A 22,290-nucleotide genomic window follows, 5' to 3' on the forward strand; every position below is an offset into this window, starting at 1 on the left:
AATCTATTTTTATTTAATTTTTTATAACTAAAATCCTTATATTATTATTATTGTTTGGGTGTTGTATCAGTTATTTTTTTCTCTTTAAACTCAAACATATTTTATATATTATTTTTGGCCATAAAGTCGCCTCAATTTTGTGGTACATTATATTATACTAAATAATAAATACCGGTATAATATTATATGATATATTGATATATAGTATAATACAGTAAAATATTTTTATATAATAATAATAAACTAACTTTTTTAGTGCAATTCATTACACCCACAGACTCTCTTCTTAACTAAAACTTTGTTTATTTTTTTGAGTAATACTAATAATAATAATTATAAATATTAATTTATAGATTTTTTAAAACTATTATTTTCAAATATCATTGTTATTATTAAACTAAACATTTTTCCTGATATACTACTTTTATTTTATGTTATTTTTTAGCATAAAATGTAATATAAATGTTAATATTAAACAAATATTAGCTTTTTTATATACTGTATATTAAAGGAGTATCTATTAAAAAGTTAGTGTATGTATAGTATAATTTAGTTAAAAAACAAACAAACATGTTATCCAATTAATTTGTTTTTCAAACTATTTTAATTGAATATCTATTAATATTACAATTTATTTTTCAAATAAAAAAATGAATATTTAATATGATTTTATTTTATTTTATTTACTATTATGGGTAAAATATAAATTTTTAAAACAATTTTTAAAGACAAGTCAATTATCATGTTTCAGATAGATTACTGTGTATGTAATTTAAACTCATTCATAATTGAATATTAAAAAATAAAGTGATTAAATTGATACTTATTTAGTTTTTAGTTAAATATAAATATATATACAGTTAATTGATGCCGAAAAAAATTGTTATGAGTATTTATAAATATTGATTATGTTTAATTATTAGATAATTCATACACACATAATATACAGTACAATATGTGTTTATCGTATACACATGTTTAGAGATATTTAATATAATAATAATAATAAAAAATTTTTGATAAATGACAGAAAAACTTATTTTTTAATGATAAGACAATTTTACTGATAATTGTTTATATATATATATATATATATATATATTTATATGAAATTTCAGTTATAACATTTCCTACACAATTATAATGTAATATATTAGTTAATACTACTATTAATTCATGAACTAAAGTTATTATAAACAATATATATAATAATTTATATCATAATATAAATATGTATACATTATTTAAAATTTATTATTAATACATAACAACAGTTGTGATATAATATAATAATAATAATATTTAACAATGTTTGAATTAAAATATCTTAATGTTATATTTTATTAATTATTACCAATATTTTTGTGTTTAATAATAATTAATACACACATGTTTAACTTACAATAATCTATTTAATGATTTAAATATTTAAAAATAAAAACTATTTTTTTCTATTTTAGCTATAACTATGACTTTAATTAGATATTATATTTGCTAGAAATTTATTTTTTATTTTTTTTAAATCAAGACAATGATGATTGGCATAAAATTATTAAAAATATTTCCAATAATTTTATTTAGATGAAGGAACTGATGTTTTTTATAAGTCAATAATAATTATATATATATATTTAAAAATGTATAATAAATACATTGCTAATGTCATCTTCATCATCATATTAATCGCATCATACATATGTAAAATCAATGGCAATAATAATAATAATGTTACCGAAATTGTTGACACTTCTAAAGTGGTGGTCAAACCTAATGTTGTCAACACTAACAACACCACTGACCAGACCTATACGTTTGCAAAAAGTAATTCATTCATTAGGATAAACACCAGCCAATCGTGGCATTTGTTTAAAGCCCGTGAAGTAGTATTTCATTTTCGTAGCGATCGTCCGCACGGTTTGCTTATGTATCATACAGTTGTCAATCCAGTGCAAGGATTTCCCGTCTACGAGCTGTACGTTATGCTTGAAAACGGTAGACTTAAGATTGTCCACGAGTTTGGTGCCGAACAAAAATTCTTTTTTATGGGACAGGGATTAAATCATGACATCTATCATACGGTGCGGATCACCATAAATCCGTTAAACGGAACATTGATGGCAATGTTGGACAAGAAGGCTAGTAATCATAAAAACAATGGCATGAAAATTTCGTTGTCATCGTTGGCCAGTTATGTGCTGAAAAAGAGTGGCACAACTGCCGACGCTATCGGTTCGGTACTGTTTTTCGGCGGACTAGACAACCGAAATCCAATAGCTCATCAACAATATAGTGTCAAACGATTTGTTGGATGTATAGGAAAAATACAGTTTCGTGCCATAGCTTCGGTCAACTCACTGGCCAACAATAACAACAACAATGATCTGATAGACAACAACAACAACAACAGTGCCAACAATCACTTGAAACCATTTGTGATAACCAACTCTAATGGTCTACAGAAAGGTTGTGTAAATTTGTGCAAACAATTGGATTTGTGTGCCAACAGTGCTCTCTGTATTAATCACTATCAGTACACCAGTTGTGACTGTTTCGGTACCCGCCGTGAGGACTGGCATTGCCGTAGTGACAACATATCTGTGCTGACACTGAGAGGCTATTCATTTGTCTCCTATAAAGTGTACAATTATAAGGACAGAGTCCACTCCGATGTCAATCGGATTAGTCTTCATCTGAAAACTCAATCACTCAATGGTATACTAGTGTACGCTCGGGGAGAACAACCTATCCATAGCTATATATCAATGCATCTGAGAAACGGTGTCCTATTGTTTAGTATGGATTTAGGCGGCGGACAAATCAATGCTACAATTGACAACATTGTCCTATCGGATGACAACTGGCATAATATAACAGTTAGACATCACGCTCACGATGTCTATCTATATGTCGATGAAATTAAAGTCAGATCTCTGAAGATACCGGGACACGAACATCATCTGCATGTAGATCCAGGTTAGTTGAAATCATTAGTAAATCTAAATTGATCCATAAATAAATTAAATTGGTCAGAAATCTTCATCGGTGGCGTTCCCAGTGCTCGCTTTCAGCCAACACTAATACCGTTTGATATAAACTACAGATTTGTCGGTTGTCTTAAGTTTGTCTATTTTAATACAAAAAGCATTTTATATGAGTTAAGCCAACAATCAAACAAAGCGGCCGTTTATCACAGTGTCTTTCAGCCCGAATTCGGCTGCCGATACATAGATCCCGTTCCCATAACTATGTCCACCAAGTTTTCGCATTTTATAATCGGTATCAATAATAGTTCGGCACTTAAACTGAGTCTTGAGTTCAAATCGGAGAAAAACAATGCCATACTGGCGTCGGGCAGTCTAAGCGATGGCCACAACAACCAGTCAAGCGATAAGTATTGGTTTCTTCATTTAGATGACAGCGAAGCAAAGTTTACCATCAGTTCGTCAAACAGTTCCTTAATCTCTGTCTGGAGTATTACGACGTCTGTCAAACATTTGTTGAACTATTGGCAACAGATTTCATTAGAAAGCGATGGCAACGGAAAGATAATGATTACATCAAACTATAAGTACACTAAAGAGGCTGTTGTCGAGGGTCTATCCATTGAGTACTTCCACTCAAACGTTTCATTTGGTGCCGGATTTCTTGTCAATTCGAGTGCCAGCGATGGCATCAGAGGCTGTTTGAGAGATATTACAATCAACCGGATGTCAATTGATCCCCGGGTTATCTATGATAACTATGCTGTTATCGGTAAAATTTCGCTGGACAACTGCCAGCTGGTCGACCCGTGCAACAGTCCCAATGTTTGTGAAAACGGAGGCAAATGTATTGCATCAATCGAGACAGGTATGTCTGTTTCACCCCATCCCTACTACCCCTCCCTTAAAAATAGATTTACTTGTAGTGACATTAAGCACATACTTATTATTGTCTATATAATTGATTATTAGGACAAACCAAATGTGATTGTGGGCGGACTGGATATGTGGGCAAAACATGTCATTTTTGTGAGTTTCCTAACCTTTTATTTTATTAATATTATTATATAAATCATAAAATTATAATAAATCACTTATTTAACAAAAATATAAGGATATGTTTTTAAAACTGTTTTCCATAATATCTATTAATATACTGAAAAAAATAATAGCGATATTTAAGCGCACGTGCGAAGAGCTATATCTGGCCGGTTATCACAAAACCGGTATCTATATCATAGACATCGACCAAAATGGTCCGCTACCGCCGGCACATGTCATCTGTTCAATGTCCGAAAACGGGATGATTGAGACAATTGTCGAGCATAATATCCGACATCAATTGGTAATGTCCAATATAATAGTTAAATTATCGATATTTAAAAAAAACTTAATTATTATTAATATATTTCCGAAAAAATAATAAATAAAACAATAGGTGGTCAGAGAGCGGGGAAAGTTCGGTAATTTCTACTTAAATGTTACGTATCGTGAGTTTACACCCAAAATGCTTCACTTGCTTATAATGCATTCAAAACAGTGTTCACAATATATCAAATACGAGTGCAATTCAGCGCCTTTAGGGTATTAAACAACTCTTATCTTTAATTATCTAAATCACATTATAATAATATATATATATATAATTTAATCTATAAAAAAATTATAGTCTTTCAAGCTATACATGGATGCAGTCGACGGCCGGAAATAAGGTGACCAGTATTGGCAGCGGTATATCCGGTCGGTGCAAGTGCTCGACCGCTGAAAATTGTGTCGACAGGAGGTACAGGAGTTTAATTACGAATTTAGTTAATGGATATAAATGTTTAAAAGTTTTTTTTTGTATATTACAGCAAACACTGCAACTGCGACAGTGAAACCATTGGCTGGAAACACGACGAAGGCTTCTTCACGAATCCCAAAGATGTTGGCATCACTCGGATGTTCTTCTTGCAGACCAAAACTCATATTAAGGACTCGGAGGCGCATCTCATACTGGGAAACGTTAGCTGCATTAACTCAAGTTAGTATATCATATAAGTTATATTATTGTGTATATATAATAACTGAGATACACATCCTTGTCTTCAGATACCAGAGAATATGAGATTACCTTTCAGACCAAAGAATCCTATCTGGAAGTACTGAGCGGTTGGGAAGGCGGCGATCTGGCTGTCAGTTTTAGGACAACAGCGCCCAAAGCGGTCATCTTTTATCAGTCGCCATTGCACTCACATCACGGCTACTTCAAAGCCATCCTATCAGATGAATATGAGATTACTTTTGAGTTTTTGGTTAACAACAAACCCCGTAGTGTTAAACTAGTATCGAGTCGGCGACTAAATACTGGCGATTGGCAACAGATTTGGATCGATTCCGATGCCCATCACATGAGGTATTGTTTAATCAGAAATTCTATGGTTTTTCTGAAATAGTATTAAATATTATCATCAAAATTCATCTTCTGGTGAATCAACAGATTTACAGTTAATCTCAATTCTGAACTCTTCGATCTCGAAGACGACGACGAATTTAACACATTTGAGGGTCCGTTATATGTCGGCGGAGCGCCCAAACATCTGTTGCTTAACTCGGAAGTTCGGACCGGTTTTATCGGTTGTCTTCGCGGTCTAGTATTAAACAACAAAGTTATTAATTTGAATCGACATTTGCATAGAAAGTTAGTAGTAGTAGTAGTAGCATCTGATCCCCAATAAATGTGTGTAACTTTTATGATTATTTTTTTATAGGACCACAAACATGGAAAAGGGTTGTCGTCCCTTTTGTAGGCCTGATCTGTGCAAAAACGGCGCCACTTGTGTTGAATTGTGGGGTAGCTATGAATGTAAATGTGCTAATCCTGTCTCGCAAAGGGGTCAACACTGCGAGAACGATAGCAATGCTAACAGTAAGTTATTAACAACTATTATCAGAATAATTCAAATTATTGTAAATATATCATATATTTTTTTTTGGTGGACAGGTATGACATTCATAACTCCCAGTTCTTACTACCAGAAGTTGGCCGAAGGAAAGGAAGTGAATCCCATTTTGGAAAAAGATATAACAATCAGTTTTAGGACACATATGGCTAATGCACTGATATTTTATGCCAACGATTATATGAATAATTTTGTTCAGTTGCATATTGAAAACGGAACTCACGTTATCTTTACATTCAATACCATGGATCGGGTGGTCCGCGGAGCGGTCAAAGTAGATGATATATTGACCGCCGGTATTCCCATACAGATTAAAATCGACAGAAGCGATAGAAGTAAAACCGTTTTGATGGCCAACGATGCCTACGTTGTTATCAAACATTCAATCAAATTTCTGACCAAATATAGCCAAAAACCGTGGAAATCGGGTGACGAGTATGAACTGGTCAAACCGGCCCGACCGCCAGTGCCCATTGAAGCCCACAGTCAACTATTTCTTGGTGGTGTCGACGAAGTGGGCGCTACTTCACAGATTCAAGGAATTGTTGGTTGCCTTCAAGGGTTTATGGTCGGCGGCAAACTGTTTGATTTGATAAGTGCAGCTAAAGAGCCGTCTACCGTTGCCATTGGTCAGATCCGACCCGGTTGTACAATGATGTGCGATAGGATTCCCTGTCTGAATGGCGGCGCCTGTACTGAGGACTGGAAAAACAACAAAGTTATATGTAATTGCAGTATGACTTCGTATGGCGGCGAGACATGCAATAAGGATGTCGGCGCCCGATTCAATGGCCGCTCACTTGTTCGCTATACATACGAACAAAACGATAGTATCCTCAAACAGGTTAGCATTCATTTGGCATTTTCGACCGATAAGACCCCAGAGTCGACCGGTCGGACACTACTTGTTGTCAAACATTTGTTAAGTTCAACACTTATTCACATCACACTTATGGCCGATCATTCATTACTTATCGAAGAGATTACCAATTCATCAAAATGTATGTTTGTGTCATTAAAAAAAAAGTTTTCAAAAATAATACTAATAATTAAAAATAATTGTTAATATAGTTATCGGCAGAGTGTCCATAAGTGATGAGATCATAATTGCTGATGGGAGCAGACATTGGCTGCTCTATACACGCAAAGACAGCATTGTTCAACTAGTGGTCAGTGTTTCACAATGAATCCAATTTAGTGATAAACAATTAAATCAATTATATCTAACCAATAATAGGTTGACAGCGAAATATAYGACACATCATACGAGACAAAGACGACATCTGCGGTAAGTGGCGAAAGTCTTCAGGCAAATGATGAAAATTTGGTAATAGTGGGAGCAATACATCAAAAGTTGGCACAGATCTACAACTTTACAAACTTTATAGGATGTGTGTCCAGTAGGTCCACCCGATTCTGGCCATTGTTTTTGTCAGCGATTTCAATATATTTTGTAAAAATTTATATTTGTTTTTCGTTTAGATGTCTTAATTGAGTTAAACGAGTTAAAACTGGAACCGTTAGAGTCGGCATTCGGCGGACGAACTGATCTATCGTCTGTAAGAGTCGAGGGTGACATCAAACAGGGATTGTGTGCCGAATTCAAGGAACATATTCCGGTTATATCGTCGCCGGTCATCGAATTGCCCGAAGTAAACAATATAGAGGTAACTAAACATACAAATCAATTGTTTTATGTTATTGGGATCTAATCTTCATCTATACTATAAACAACAACAAAAAATAGACGGAAAACGAGTTATGGCTGTCACCACCCGAACCAAAGCTCATCACATTTCTGACCAAACCGTTTGTCTTAAAGTCTAGCGAACAGATCAACAAAACTCCTATTTATATTGTTTGCAGTACTTTCTTAGCCATTGTTTTCATCATTTGTTTCATCTATATGTGGCATTTGCAGCGAAACTATCGGATCCGACAATTTCAAGGCGAAACACCTTTCTTTCATTCGCATAGCAAACACAGCAGAAATTCATCGCGAAATAGAGGTTTGAAAATCAGTTTTTTTTGTTTGGATTAATTTCTTGTCATTTAAATATTCAATTTGTTTGTTTTGGATGAAATAGATGTCAAATTTCATATGATATCCAATGGTAATAATAGTGATAGCGAGGCTGCCGTCAAACTGCTTCAACATCAAGAGTTAATCAATGGTAACTCCTCTCCACCACAGGAATCGTTTCCATTGAAAGAGCCAAAAGCTGTCGACTTTTACGCCCAAAAGACATCGCCACGAATCAGATTTATTGATCAGATGAGCGATCAATCTCAAGACATTAATTGTGATATCAATCAGAAAGAGTTAGAACAACAAGAATCGGATCAAACATTGACATCGAGAGTAAGATTTGCCGATTGATTCTTGTTTTGATAGAGAAGTTGGTTTTTTTTTGTTTGTTTCATTGAATCTCATTTCTTGTCCAACAAATAAAAAATTAAAAAAATCCCAGCAATTATTGTCGCAAACTATTAGACAATCAATAATTATGTGACACTTATTTAAAAAACGACAACAAATTCACTGATAATTTTGCAATACATTTAAAAAAATGTGATAATAATAACTATATTGAAATGCCATCGGAATCAAAACACAATTACATAATCAGTATTATTAAAAAAAATCAATTAATTGATTATAATAATTGAAATGTCATTTAGAAAAATTTCAAACTTTTTGTTTTTTAAAAATTCAATATAYGGTAGAAATTTAATTGACAGTTTTGATACCAAATCACACTAAAAAAATTAGTTTAATTTATTTTATAATAAACAAAAATAACTAAATATTTTATTTAATAATATAAACAATAATTGTTTGAACACTTTTTTTTGAATGCATTTATTTAGTCATAGATTTATTTTTTTAATTAATTCAATTAATTAATTAAGCAATAATTTAAATCGATTTCTAGTCTAACTTAATTTATTGTATAAGTGATAATATTTTTTAATAAAATAAAAATAAAATTTAAAAAAATAAATATTTTTAAAATTATTCACTGCATTTAATTATTTGTAAATTATTATTGAAATCTAATTGCAATTTTTTTTTATATAGATAACTATGTTATACTTAAAAAACAAAAAAAAACTTTTTTTAAAAGTTAATTTATATGACAAAACTATGAAATACAAAAATAATTGTAATTATATACCCCTCACCTCCAATAAGATCTTGGTCAAATTTTAAATAACCGGTTATATCAGGGTATTTATCCAACCCGTAGACATCAATTAATATCACAGGCGGTTTGGGACCCAAAAAAAAAATTACACAAAAAAATTACAGAATAAATAGAAAATAAACATTATTTATACTATTAATTATTAATAACAAAAAAAATAATTAATTAAAAACTTTTTTTAATTTGATTTACTGGTAATTAAGATGCCATTAATTAAGGTGTGAAAAATCGGTAATTAACCGATTGATTGAACCATTTGGCCAAATAAACAGCCGTTGAAAGTGCGAGAAACTAGTGTCCAGTCTTTGACTAAATAAAAAATGATTGTATTGTTTGTCATCTGATGTCAGCACTGACTGACTGTATGTATGTATGTATACAATGAATGACACAAAACATGTGATAAATAAATAATAACTCATTTGACTCAACAAAAAAATTTGATGGTTTATCACTGAAATTGATCCGAAATAAAACAAACAAACAAAAACAGTGACTACAATGTCGTCGTCGTCGGCTAAGTGTGTCCGCGATCGACTACTGGCCATTGTCGACGACATTGAACTGATTGCAAAGTATGTCATCCAATAAGATATATGTCTTTATTAATTGATTGATGATTTTAACTCATCTTTTCGTTTTTTTCGTCATCATCTTCTTCAGGGAACTTCTGGAGATTGTTTTGACACCGAAAGCATTGCGTCCGACGACACTTGTATTGGACAACAACCAATTGGCCGATCTGTTGGTGGCCAAAGACAAGGAACTGAAGAACGAATTGTGTGCCGCCAAAGACCAGGAAGAAGTACACAAATCGATGGTCGAGTTGAGAGATGAAGTCGACAAACACGACCAACAGATCAGACAATTGCAGCGAAATCTTAGAGAAGCCGAACACATATTGGTATGAATTTTATTTTAGTTTTCTTTGTTGTTGTCATTTACTGATAGAACTAATTGGTGATATGTCTTGTGTTTTAATTTAGACGACCGCCTTATTTCAGGCCAAACATAAACTACAATTGATATCAAAGGTCACACAACAGGCCATACCATCGGAAGAGCTGATACGTTACGCGCATAAGATAAGTGCCGCCCATTCGGTGGCCGCACCGTATAATTGGGAAATCGGTGATCAACGTAGACCATATCCGACGGATGTCGACATGCGGGCCGGACTGTTGGCCAGTGCTAACGATCCGAACATAACCTCTAATTTATTACAACAGCAGTCGCATCAGCTGAACGCATATAACGCCAATAACAGCGGCGGCGGTGCCGCTACCGGCGCCCAATCGAACCAACAAGATATAGCCCGACCGTCGAGTACGGCCAGTACGTCAAGTAGTTCGTCATTTGCGTGGGGCGGCGGCGGTGGCGGACACGACATTAAACCCAACATTAGCGCATTGTCTTCCTATCCGCATCATCCATCACTGGATGGCGTCAAGCCGTCCAGCAAAGATGTCGATGACGTCGAAGTCATGTCCACTGATTCATCCAGTAGTTCATCGAGTGATAGCCAATAGAAGAGGAAGAAGAAGAAGAAACAGATTTATCATTTCATTAACACATTATATAAAATCTCTGTTTTTTGTATTTATTTATAATTTTGTAATAAATATTTTTTTTAATTATTTCTCAATAGTACACAAAAAAATAAATTAAATTAAAGCTTAAAGTCCTGACGGACACAGCCGTCGGGCAATAGATATGAAAATTTTTGTGCATTTTCTATGACATGTTTTGGCAAATTTGTCATAACTTTAGACTTTGGTATTGATCCCAATTGAGTAACCATTTCTTTCAATGAGTAAAACTCGCGATACATATCGTATAAGTTATCTCCGGTACATATCTTTCTCTGGATCTCCTTTTTGTCCAACACTTTCTCATCCAATACTCTATCGTTGTGTGAATAGGATGTCATTTTAAATATAAAATCCGATAGATAGCGAAAACAAAATGAACAATGCCATCCTATTAATTTAATTAATAACAATTAATTTTAATTAATTAACTAATTTTGTTAAAAATAAATTTAATAAATTTGATTAATATAGACACAAAATTTTTGTTTAGTAATTTATGGCTAATTTAAAAATAATATTTATTTATAATGATTACTATACTTATACTTTATACAAGACTTTAAAGCCCGTAATTACGGCCCGTTTTAATTAAATTAAATCAAAATTTTTATTATAAATATATTTTAATTCAAGGATAGTATTTATTGAGACAATTGCGACAAATAATTTGAAATATTAGTTTTGAAATTTTATGAAAACTTTGTGAAAGTGTCAGATAATCTTAAACAGCGTCGGCGGCGATGCTATTAATTACAATTATCTGGTGAACAATACGTTGAATTAATAAGTGACCAAGGGCAATGTTGTAGATAAATTTAAAATAAATAAAATTGTAATTGGTCATTTTTTAATTAATTGTATTATATGCTAAATAATTTACAGTCGACTGTTTAAAAAATTTATAAATGATAGTCGACTGCATTTATCTGGCAAATCATACAATTAATTTAAAAATGACCAATTACAATTTTATTTAGTTTAAAATCATCTACAACATTGTCCTTGGTCACTTTTTAATTCAATGTATTGTTGACCATATAATTGTAATTAATAGCATCTCCGCCGCCACTATTTAAGACTCTCTGTAAAAGTGTTGCCTATGTCTCACATATGATATCAATGCTTATTATATGTTTAAGTGTGTTATGTTAATACATGTACTGTAGATGTATTGTATAGCTTACTGTAGTTCACAGTCACACACACAGTGCTAGTGCTATACACACAAAACTACTCCTATGTGGGTGTCGTTAATGAGTGTCGTATACTGTCTTTTATATATATTAATACACACTTAAAGCCACTCCTATGCGGGGGTCGGTAATGGGGGTCGCTTACTGTCCTTTATATATATTAATAAGATAATATCAATGTATTAAAGAATATTCTGTAAGATATGATGAGAGAAAAAAAATCTGCATTTAATACCAGAATCGGTGAGAATATATTGTCTACTCTTTGAGTGACTGAAACTAAATGTCTTTTGATTGTATTGAGTGATGTGTGCGCTACGGGTCTCGTACTCGTCGTCGACACTGAACTCAAATGAATATAAATACATATTTAACTGCAAATGCATTGCAACCGGAAAACCAGTACACTCTTTGACCAATTGGATGGTCTGTTGAGATGGTATTTCATCGACATCTGAACTGATAATAATATCACCATTTGTTGCATATTTCGATATGATTTTAGTCATCTGTGTTCTCATTTGATTTTCATTTTTGAACGGACTTTCACCGGATTCGAGATCTACTAAACCATTGTACGAATGATATCTGAGTTTGTCTTTTGCCCACAAAAATTGGTTCATATTTTCCCTCAAATAAAGACGTTTTGATTTACCCGTAAATGTTTTATTTGATTCTAAGACAACAAAGAGGTCGACATATGGCCACAACTCGTTGAGTCTGATCTCTAATAAGTCGAGTTCTATGGAGAATATGAAGGCATCGATGACTTTGACTTCTTTGGATCTCTTCCTCCAGTTATGAAGTGAACACAATTGCATTGAATTCATATCAACAGAATAGTAGTGTGTAATCACATGCTGTGGTCTTTCGGGTCTCTTATCCCAAATGGGTCTAAATTTTTGTGGAGATTATAGAAAATAAATTTATTTTTAAAATTTCAATACTATTTTTATTAGATAACAATAAAAAACTTTTGATATATTAATTTTTTATTAGTTTATTATAAGTATTACTTTTTATTAGTTTATTCAATTTAGTATTAATTTAATATTTTATAGCAGAATATACTTTTTGTTACAAAATTTTATGCATTGCGTGGAAAACATTGATTTTAATAATGATTTTTTTGTTAGTAGCAAACAATTGCAATTAATAATAACAAAAAGCTTTTATGTTTTTTATAATAACAACTTATTGATCATACAGTAGTATAATGTATTCAATATATAATATTAATATGATATATTGCAATATTATATATATATATATATATATACTTTATATATACTTGTATACTATTAAGCATATTATATAATACTCTTAATAGAAAAATATTACATAAAAATTGTTTTTTTTTGTAGACCAATTAAATTGAATAAAATTTATAAATAACCCCATACCTGGTCAGGTAAATAAAATTCCTGGCAATTATTTTAGTATGTGTCCAATTGAAAAATATTACAAATAATAAAATTATGATTACCAACAAACCTAATCTAATAAATTTTATTAACAATTTTGACATAATATTGAATGAGTGAAAAAAAACTACTGTACTGTATATAAAGTATTGTATATCGACTTAACTCTAACCGCTACATAATGACTGAAATGTTGTTATTTTTGTTGTATATATTTATATACTTTGAAGGGAACACAACAATAATTTATTGATTTAGTTTTTTTTGTTAAATTATGAAATAAAACAATTTTTATTATGTACTCTACTATTACTACTACTACTACTAATAATAATAATAATAATGTATAATATTATATTTGGCACTGTAACATACAGTCATTTAAATTGTTGGATATTTAAATAATAAAAATATTCAATTATTTATGTATTGTAACTATACTGTACTAGACTGTTACTATACTGTAAAGCCTCCAAATAAAATATTGTTATTGCTTTCACAAAAAAAAACTGTTTATTTTATTAACTAAAAATAAGTATAATTATCTTATGTATGCTTATATTTTGTGTTTATTATATATAAATATATATATATATATTATAGCATAGTTAATATAATATTATTTTGTCAAAATTATAATAAAATTCAAATGATTCACAATTTATTTTTATCCGCTAAATAATAATATTATATTTAATGCATGTATTAATTGTCAACACAGACAACAAAATATTATTATAATTATTGTCTTTTATATAATAATAAAATGTTGATTTATAATAAAATGTTATATTTATAACTGTTATAATAAAAAATAATAATTAAATATTATCTATTTAATATTTTTTTTAAAGTTTTTACTTTAGTACTAAATTAAGTAAATTAAAGTTGATATTAGTTTTAAATGATTTCTATTAAAATCTGCTAATAGTTATGACAATTAAAAGCAACAACAAAAAATAAATTAAAGTAAATATTAAAATTTATAAACTATTAATTTTGTGTAACTGTAAAGCAATAACTTTAATAAATTATAGTTAAATATTTAAATAGATAGGTTTAATATAAATATTGCTTTTTTAATACAAATATTTATAGAAATTTTTATTATGAAAACTAATATTTATTCAACAAATTACAGAATTCTATAAATAAATTTTAAATAATTATTTAAACAAATATAAATAAACTAAATTAAAAATCTATAAATAAACTTTTTATTATTAAAACAAATATTATATTTAAAAAATCAAAAAACATTGGTTTGATGGTATACTTCACGCAAACAACCGTCGGGTAATAAAAATACAAATTTTTCTCTATTTTCGATAACATGTTTTGGCAAACGAGTCATTGATTTGGATTTAGGTATTGAACCAAACTTTGCGATCATTTCTCTAAACGTATAGACTTCGGGATACATGTCGTACAAGTCATCGCCGGTACAGATCTTTCTCTGGATTTCATTAATGTTTAACAATTTTCTATCTAATACTCTATCATTGTGTGAATAGGATGTCATTTTGAATATAAAATCCGATAAATAACGAAAACAAAATGAGCAATGCCAACCTAATAAAAATATAATATTAATAATATAATTATTAAAAATTATTTATTAAAATTAAAAATTATATAAATTATATACTATTAATAATTTAATACCTGAATCGGCCAGCATATAGTCGGATATCCGTCCGTGACTGTAGGCAAATGAGTAGTCATATACCTGGATGTGTGCCCTCCAGCTATCATCGGTGCTGAAGAAAAATTCAAATGAATACAAATATGTATTCAATTGTAAATGCATTGACTGAGGAAAACCGGTACACTGTTTGACCAAATGAACGGCTTGTGGTGTCGGTATCTCATCGACATCCGAGACAATAATAATGTCACCCGATTTGGCATAGTTTGCGATCACAACATTCATATGCAATCGCATCTTATTTTCGTTGAAAAATGGATTTTCACCGGATTTAAGATCTACTAAACCATTGTATGAGTGATATCTGAGTTTGTCTTTTGCCCACAAAAATCGGTTCATATTTTCCCTCAAATAAAGACGTTTTGATTTACCCGTAAATGTTTTATTTGATTCTAAGACAACAAAGAGGTCGACATATGGCCACAACTCGTTGAGTCTGATCTCTAATAAGTCGAGTTCTATGGAGAATATGAAGGCATCGATGACTTTGACTTCTTTGGATCGCTTCTTCCAGTTATGAATTGAACACAATTGCGATGAATTCATGTCAACTGAAGAATAGTGAGCAATCATTTTGAATTCTGGTGCATGACTTGTGTCCCAAATTGGTCTTTAATTTTGTCACAAATAAAAAAAATTATTTAATTTATAGTGATTTAATTATTAGAGTAATTATAATATTTATTATTATTTAAACAGTAATATATGACTAATAATTTAATAATAAATTATATAATATAAGTTAAATAAATTTTTTAAAAATATTTATACAGATTATTACAACACTCGGTTTTCAGCAACTGAGCAAATAATATATTAAATTAATATTATTATTAATAAAATAATTTATTATTTAAATTTTTATATAGAAATAACCAAAATATTTACAATACTAGAATTAAAGTAATGTATTTTTATAGAGTTATAAAAACATTGAACTTTAAAATTTATTACCATATTTAATATACAGTATATTAATAAAACTTTTAATAAATATTTAAAATATAAAATTGATAAAAAAAATTTATAATATCATACCTGCTTATATAAATGAGATCTCGTACAACAAATTTAGTTGATGTCCAATTATTAATTAGCCATAAAATTGTCAAAAATATAATTAAGATAATTATAGTTATCTTAACTTTTCTATTAAAGTTTCTCATAGCATACCAATTATTAAATTGTTTAAAAAAATTAGCATCATTTCACTCTCACTCTCTCTTTATTATAATTTAGGTTAACTGATAATTTATATAACCTTAAAATGATAATATATAATATTTATCATCAAATATCAAACAAGTGAGTTTGCAAGTTCAAAATTTGAAAGTTTTTTTTTCAATTTTATTAATGATTATAATGATATATATATATATATATATATTTATTTATTTTTAAATTAGTCATTCAATTATAATTAAAAAATATTGTAAAATTATTGTACCGAAACCGTAGTCATAGAAATAACATGCAATCATTTCATATTATATAATGTATATCTATTAAATACTTATTTAAACAGGTATATACATACCGTATATACATATGTATATATATACCGGTACATTTACTTTATTATTATTATTATTAGACATAATAACACCTATTTAGTAAACTATTTATAACAAAACAAATTTAGTTTTTATGCCATAACAAATCATTAAACATTTTTTTTCATTACATTATCTGTGATTCACATATAAAAACTCTTTATTCAAACAATTATCTAATGATTTTATATTCATTGGATATTTTATTGTTAAATATCATATGAAAAATATGATGAAAGAACCGGACATTTGATAAATTTATGTATAGATTAGATATAATACTAATACAATGACACAACTTAATAATAATATTAGATAATAATATTTAAACAACAAGTGTTATTAGCAGATACTGTGTATGCGTTTATATTGTATGAAATAAAAAGTCTAAATATTCACCAAAAAAAAAAACTTTTCAATCACTAGAAAATAAATTATTATTCAAACTAACATTTTATAAAAATTATTAAAAAATTAAAAAAACTAACTAATTTTAACAACAAAATAAGCAAATGAACTAGCACATATTTTTATTATCAAATTTTCTAAATACTACACATAAAAGTATTTTCATAGTAAATATTTCTTTTAAAAAAATCATAGCAACGATAATAATAATAACAATTATTATCAATAGATATATTGAATATTATTGTTTACTTCAAAAAAAAAGTGTTACTAAAGATACCGACCAACAAAAAAAACCTATTTTACCAATAAATATAAAATAATAAGTTAATTTTATCAATAATTTTTAATTTAATCGCTTTAAATGCGTTAGATACTGTAGATTATTTTATATTATAAAATCTAATCATTGATTGCAATTAAATAGTCATTAACTATATAATAACAACTTTTAACATTAATTTTAATATTAACATAAATTTTATAAATCATTTATTTATTTTTTATAATAATGCTTAAAATTTATGTTAAATAACTACATTATACTGTTGTTATATAAATACATATAAAAGCATTCATTTGGTATTTTATTAACAGGTAATACTCCAGAGTCGACCGGTCGGACACTTTGTAAAAATATTTGTATAAAAGTTTGTATTACTGGTAATTGAATTTTAATTATTATTATTATTGTTGTCGAAAAAAATTTATTATTTAATTAGCAATCGATAAAAATATACAGAAATATATATTATAGCAAATAAAAAACAAATAAAATTTTGAATTTAAATCCATTTTTTTATAAAATACATAATTGAGTTGTTTTTACGCACAAAAACAGATGATTTGTATGACAAGATAGCAAAACACCACATATATAATAATATATAGTATATATAATGATTTGAAATAATAAATAATAATAGATTATTATAAAAAAACCTATAATTAGTGATTACAAAAATGTATTTAATTTAATTGATTGCATTTGTCTCAATAGTATTAAAAAAGATTTAATTTAACTAAAAAACCAAATCATGAACTCTTCTTGTCTTTATCGGCGGTGTCAGCCTTTGTYGGAACCGTTGAGTTCACGTTTTGAGTGCTTTGTGGCGAAGGCTCACTAAAAATCAATACAAAATCAAAMCATTAATTATTATAAAAAAACTTTAAATACTTAAATAATTACAATTTACTGCTTTATTATAGAYAAAACTCATACCTTTTACTAGAGTCTGGTTTATCRTCMGATGTTTTACTAGCATCCGCTTCGGTAGACTCGGGTATCGGTTCAGTGGTAGTGGCCTTCTTGTCATTTGCATCAGCAGTTGAMTCATCCTTTTTATCGGATRCCTTGTCTTTACTATCATTAGTATTGTTAGCGTTCGTCGAAGCGTTTAAATTACTATTTGCCTCTACTTTTGACTTCTTAGCCTTTGGCTTATGAGATCTATTATCACGTCTGCCATCGCCTTCATCTTCCGAATCTGACATTTCATCTTCTCTGGCAATTCGCTTCTCCGAAGCTCTGATACTAATGCGTTCGTCGGCGTCCTGTTTGTCTTCATCATCACTTTCCTGGTCGATGGCGTCTTCAGGTATGGGCTGCATTTGAACGCCCGGCGCGTGCGGAAGCATTCGCAGGTTTTCAAACAAACGAGTCTTGATTTTCTCGAGATATTCACTTGAATTTTGATTTGTCATATTTGATGGACTGATGTGTAACTTAAAATCGGGTCCAAAATATTCAAAGTAGTCATTGTATGGCAGTTCTGGGATTCAATGAAGTAAATGATTTAATATACGGTAAAACTTTAAATAAATACTTTTAAAAATCTTAATCTAAACAAACCATTTGCTATATCAGTGTTGAGGGCAACGGATGTTTCGTGAGTCCAACAACGGGCGACATTACGGATAGTATAGCCGCCGCCACCAACCAAAAGCAATGGTGTATTGAACTTCTTGACAAACTCCACGCACTTTCCGTGACCTTTAAGTGTCAAATTAAAACATCCGAGTCTATCGCCAGACAGTGAATCGGCACCGCACTGGAGGACAACAGCACTTGGCTGATACATCTCCATCACCTAATGGTAATCAAAGACATAATTTAGTAAAACTGAATCATAATTATCACAATCAAACAAACCTTTGAGATGAGCGGTTGGAAAATGCTTTCGTAAGCGTCATCATCGATACCATCTCTTAGGGGAAAGTTGACCGCATAGTATTTGCCTTTTCCGGCGCCTATATCTCTAAGATCTCCAGTTCCTGGAAAATATTCTCCATACTTATGGAAAGAACAGGTCATCACTCTATCAGTAGTATAGAAAGCTTCTTCAACACCATCGCCGTGATGTATGTCAATATCAATGTAGAGAACTCTTTGGTGATATTTCAAGAGTTCAAGTATGGCCAACACTATGTCGTTGACATAACAAAAGCCCGATGCTTCAGATTTCTTGGCGTGATGTAGACCTCCCGCCCAATTGACAGCTATATCGGCCGCCTGTTTGTTAAGTTTGACAGCACCGGCAACTGAACCGCCGGTCGACAGCTGACAAAACTCGTAGAGACCATCAAAAACAGGACAATCTTCGCCGACATTGACTAATAATATTAAAACAACATATTTTGTTAACCAAAATGTTTTCATCCAAACCAAGTAATCCAAAAAAACTTACATCTTTGCATTTGTTTGTTGTATTCATTCATATTATCGGGTCTTATACTTCTCAAGAATCGGATGTAATCGTCGGAATGATATTTTGTCATCTCTTCTTGGGTGGCCTTATGTGGTCGCTATTAGTCAAACATAAAGAGAAATACAATTTTAGATCAGATGTATAAAACATTATTAGAAACACCACTTCAGAAACAATACACAAACAGACAGATAAAACTAATATCAAATAAATTACTAAAAATTTTATTTTATCACTAATTAAACAAATTATTATCAATCAATTAAAGACATACGTATAACAAACACAACAAAATTTATTCATTAAAATTAAAATTTAGTTATCAATTGGACAACAAATCGATGGCCTAATAGATCCACCGATGATTAAAAAAAGAAAACTTACATAGATTTCCATTTTTCTGTACAATCCATAGTTTAGGATCAGATTGTGTGCCATACGTATACGATGAGGTTTCATGGGATGTCCCTGACCATAGTAGTAGTTACCGATATCACCTAAAATAATAATAATAATAATAATATAATTTAAATTACATTATATATGATATACGATAGTATATTAATAGTTTTGTACGGATGCGGCACAAAATGTTAGCTACTCTATTGGGATACCGTAGACTAGTAGCCTAATATATTCTATAGCCTATACTTAAGCAATAGTAAGCGTCATTCACTGCTACTATTGCTAGCGCTATATAATATATACAGTGTACGGATGCCCACAATGGCAGACAACAAATTGAGCGCTCAGTGTATTAAAAAAATTTTTTGTATGGGATTTATATACTGAGAGACTATTATTATTATAATTAATTAGGAATTAAATAATAATAAGTAAATTAAAAAACTATTGCTATTTGGCTGACAATTCATTTAATGTAAACTAAATTAAATAACAAAAGATATCTCATCGGCGGTTAAATGGAGAAAAAGTGGACAATTTTCATACCGTCATAATAATAACAGACTCTTTTCTTGGATGCACCGCTTGAAGACATTGTTATCGGATGTGTTCAACGATCAACTGATGGCCAATAATAACAATTTGATGGTCCGGTCGGTCAGTCGACGTCGATGTTGCCGTTGATGGCCAGCGAAGGTCAGGCAATCAAAAAAGCAAATGTATTTCAAGTTAACCGCAAATACACTGAACTCTCATAAAGTGTCGACTCTTTTGAATTGAGAGAAGAAATGTTTGATTCATTCATTCAATACATTTGAAGTGTTTGTATAAACTGATAGACACTTGACTGAGACGACGACCACAGATGGCATTACCATCGATGACGTCAGACATGTGTTGATATTTATATAAATTTTAATTCAAGTTTTGAAGTTTGAAATCAATTGATCAGCAAAATTACAGCTGAAGAAGTAGTTCACTGATGAGTGCCTTAAGACAGGCGCTGATAATCGGCGGCTCCCGAGGTATCGGCTATTCGGTGGCCCAAAGATTTGCGGTATGAATGACTAACTCTTTGTCTTTTATTATTATTATTTTTTTAATAACATCTTTATCAGACGTCTGTATTTCATCTGATATTAGAAAAGTGGTTACAATATCACTATTGTCTCGAAAAATGAAGATAATGTTAACAAAAGTGTAAATCAATTGAGACAATGGTCTGAACAGAACAACAACAGTGTTGTTGTCAGTGGACAAGTCTGTGACATATCGAGACCCGAATCCATTGACAATTTTGTCAAAAGTTTAGACCAGAGTTTAGGCGCCGTTGAAGTGTTGGTGAATGCGGCGGCCGTTAATCGGGATAAACTACTAATGAGTACCACTGAAGATGTTGTCGATGACATTATTGAAACCAATCTCAAGGGAACCATATTTATGTGTAAATCAGTTTTAAGACGAATGGTTAGACATAAAAAGGGATCCATTGTTAACATTGGTTAGGCATCTGTTTCTGTGGTCTCTGTTTTATTGTATATTTAAAATGATTTACTCTATAAATAGGTAGTGTTGTAGGACTGACCGGTAATAGAGGACAAACCATATACTCGGCCTCAAAGGCTGGACTCGTCGGGTTTACCAAATCGTTGGCCAAAGAGGTGGCACCGATCGGTGTTACTGTTAATCTAATAGCACCCGGTATTATATATACAGTATAAATACCCGTAAATTATATACTAATTAATAATTAAATTAATATTTGATTTAATTAAAGGTTTTGTCAAAACTGATATGACATCCAATATAATAATAAATCCGAAACCCGAAGATCTGATTCCAATGAGACGTATGGGTTCGCCACAAGAGATTGCCGAAGCCGTCTATTTTCTGGCCAATGCTTCCTATATTACCGGTGAAGTACTAATATGTGACGGAGGACTACATCTAGTCTTATAATTAATAATAAAATGATGTAAATAATTAATTTTGAATTAAAATAGAAATAAAATATAAACTTAACGTTAAATGTTTTTTAATTCTCCAGATAAGCGATTTATAATATGTAAAAATACTGTAAACGTATAAATATTTTACAAATATGTCATTTATTGTTAAACATTATTATTTTTTGCTTATTATAACCTTAATATAAAGTATATTATAA

At 30.2% G+C, this 22,290-nt stretch overlaps 6 protein-coding genes across 6 annotated transcripts; 3 read left to right on the plus strand and 3 right to left on the minus strand.

The window, feature by feature from the left end:
• Positions 1 to 1,637: 1,637 nt before the first annotated feature.
• LOC128952796 (axotactin-like) lies at positions 1,638 to 8,463 on the plus strand. Its single transcript, XM_054298241.1, has 16 exons — positions 1,638 to 2,973; positions 3,031 to 3,849; positions 3,954 to 4,010; positions 4,154 to 4,326; positions 4,420 to 4,565; positions 4,651 to 4,764; positions 4,835 to 5,004; positions 5,073 to 5,376; positions 5,461 to 5,661; positions 5,732 to 5,889; positions 5,965 to 6,924; positions 6,995 to 7,092; positions 7,161 to 7,323; positions 7,406 to 7,590; positions 7,671 to 7,932; positions 8,011 to 8,463. The coding sequence occupies exons 1-16, from the start codon at positions 1,638 to 1,640 to the stop codon at positions 8,301 to 8,303; spliced, it is 5,439 nt and encodes a 1,812-aa protein (XP_054154216.1). The 3' UTR covers positions 8,304 to 8,463.
• Positions 8,464 to 9,500: 1,037 nt separating this feature from the next.
• On the plus strand, positions 9,501 to 10,779 carry LOC128951682 (mediator of RNA polymerase II transcription subunit 4-like). Its single transcript, XM_054296930.1, has 3 exons — positions 9,501 to 9,707; positions 9,796 to 10,036; positions 10,119 to 10,779. Exons 1-3 carry the CDS (start codon positions 9,634 to 9,636, stop codon positions 10,659 to 10,661), a joined length of 858 nt encoding a protein of 285 aa, XP_054152905.1. The 5' UTR covers positions 9,501 to 9,633; the 3' UTR covers positions 10,662 to 10,779.
• Positions 10,780 to 10,801: 22 nt separating this feature from the next.
• On the minus strand, positions 10,802 to 13,377 carry LOC128952797 (beta-1,4-mannosyl-glycoprotein 4-beta-N-acetylglucosaminyltransferase-like). The gene is made up of 3 exons (XM_054298242.1): positions 13,321 to 13,377; positions 12,153 to 12,811; positions 10,802 to 11,112 (listed from the first exon to the last, which is right to left on the minus strand). Exons 2-3 carry the CDS (start codon positions 12,745 to 12,747, stop codon positions 10,802 to 10,804), a joined length of 906 nt encoding a protein of 301 aa, XP_054154217.1. The 5' UTR covers positions 12,748 to 12,811; positions 13,321 to 13,377.
• Positions 13,378 to 14,590: 1,213 nt separating this feature from the next.
• LOC128952798 (beta-1,4-mannosyl-glycoprotein 4-beta-N-acetylglucosaminyltransferase-like) lies at positions 14,591 to 16,128 on the minus strand. The gene is made up of 3 exons (XM_054298243.1): positions 16,088 to 16,128; positions 15,007 to 15,659; positions 14,591 to 14,913 (listed from the first exon to the last, which is right to left on the minus strand). Exons 2-3 carry the CDS (start codon positions 15,620 to 15,622, stop codon positions 14,591 to 14,593), a joined length of 939 nt encoding a protein of 312 aa, XP_054154218.1. The 5' UTR covers positions 15,623 to 15,659; positions 16,088 to 16,128.
• Positions 16,129 to 17,947: 1,819 nt separating this feature from the next.
• Positions 17,948 to 20,921, minus strand: LOC128952519 (histone deacetylase 1-like). The gene is made up of 7 exons (XM_054297928.1): positions 20,670 to 20,921; positions 20,103 to 20,215; positions 19,698 to 19,815; positions 19,163 to 19,623; positions 18,863 to 19,100; positions 18,233 to 18,782; positions 17,948 to 18,133 (listed from the first exon to the last, which is right to left on the minus strand). Exons 1-7 carry the CDS (start codon positions 20,716 to 20,718, stop codon positions 18,046 to 18,048), a joined length of 1,617 nt encoding a protein of 538 aa, XP_054153903.1. The 5' UTR covers positions 20,719 to 20,921; the 3' UTR covers positions 17,948 to 18,045.
• Positions 20,922 to 21,022: 101 nt separating this feature from the next.
• On the plus strand, positions 21,023 to 22,082 carry LOC128952800 (3-oxoacyl-[acyl-carrier-protein] reductase-like). Its single transcript, XM_054298244.1, has 4 exons — positions 21,023 to 21,180; positions 21,267 to 21,624; positions 21,690 to 21,824; positions 21,901 to 22,082. Exons 1-4 carry the CDS (start codon positions 21,106 to 21,108, stop codon positions 22,080 to 22,082), a joined length of 750 nt encoding a protein of 249 aa, XP_054154219.1. The 5' UTR covers positions 21,023 to 21,105.
• The last annotated feature ends 208 nt before the right edge of the window (positions 22,083 to 22,290 follow it).

The sequence above is a fragment of the Oppia nitens genome, unplaced genomic scaffold (assembly GCF_028296485.1).
Source record: "Oppia nitens isolate AA-2021 unplaced genomic scaffold, nextdenovo-longstitch-racon4-pilon3 scaffold1_pilon_pilon_pilon, whole genome shotgun sequence".
Lineage (NCBI taxonomy): Eukaryota > Metazoa > Arthropoda > Arachnida > Sarcoptiformes > Oppiidae > Oppia > Oppia nitens.

What these genes read in the sequence shown, in the direction of transcription:
- LOC128951682 (XM_054296930.1), top strand. Translation starts at nt 9,634, where the DNA reads ATGTCGTCGTCGTCGGCTAAGTGTGTCCGCGATCGACTACTGGCCATT. An exon ending in GACATTGAACTGATTGCAAA is followed by an intron (nt 9,708 to 9,795) that starts GTATGTCATCCA and finishes CATCTTCTTCAG; the next exon opens with GGAACTTCTGGAGATTGTTT. An exon ending in GAGAAGCCGAACACATATTG is followed by an intron (nt 10,037 to 10,118) that starts GTATGAATTTTA and finishes GTTTTAATTTAG; the next exon opens with ACGACCGCCTTATTTCAGGC.
- LOC128952797 (XM_054298242.1), bottom strand. Translation starts at nt 12,747, where the DNA reads ATGAATTCAATGCAATTGTGTTCACTTCATAACTGGAGGAAGAGATCC. An exon ending in ATATATTCTCACCGATTCTG is followed by an intron (nt 11,113 to 12,152) that starts GTATTAAATGCA and finishes TTAAATTAATAG; the next exon opens with GATGGCATTGTTCATTTTGT.
- LOC128952798 (XM_054298243.1), bottom strand. Translation starts at nt 15,622, where the DNA reads ATGATTGCTCACTATTCTTCAGTTGACATGAATTCATCGCAATTGTGT. An exon ending in CTATATGCTGGCCGATTCAG is followed by an intron (nt 14,914 to 15,006) that starts GTATTAAATTAT and finishes TATTTTTATTAG; the next exon opens with GTTGGCATTGCTCATTTTGT.
- LOC128952800 (XM_054298244.1), top strand. Translation starts at nt 21,106, where the DNA reads ATGAGTGCCTTAAGACAGGCGCTGATAATCGGCGGCTCCCGAGGTATC. An exon ending in CGGTGGCCCAAAGATTTGCG is followed by an intron (nt 21,181 to 21,266) that starts GTATGAATGACT and finishes ATCTGATATTAG; the next exon opens with AAAAGTGGTTACAATATCAC. An exon ending in GGGATCCATTGTTAACATTG is followed by an intron (nt 21,625 to 21,689) that starts GTTAGGCATCTG and finishes CTCTATAAATAG; the next exon opens with GTAGTGTTGTAGGACTGACC.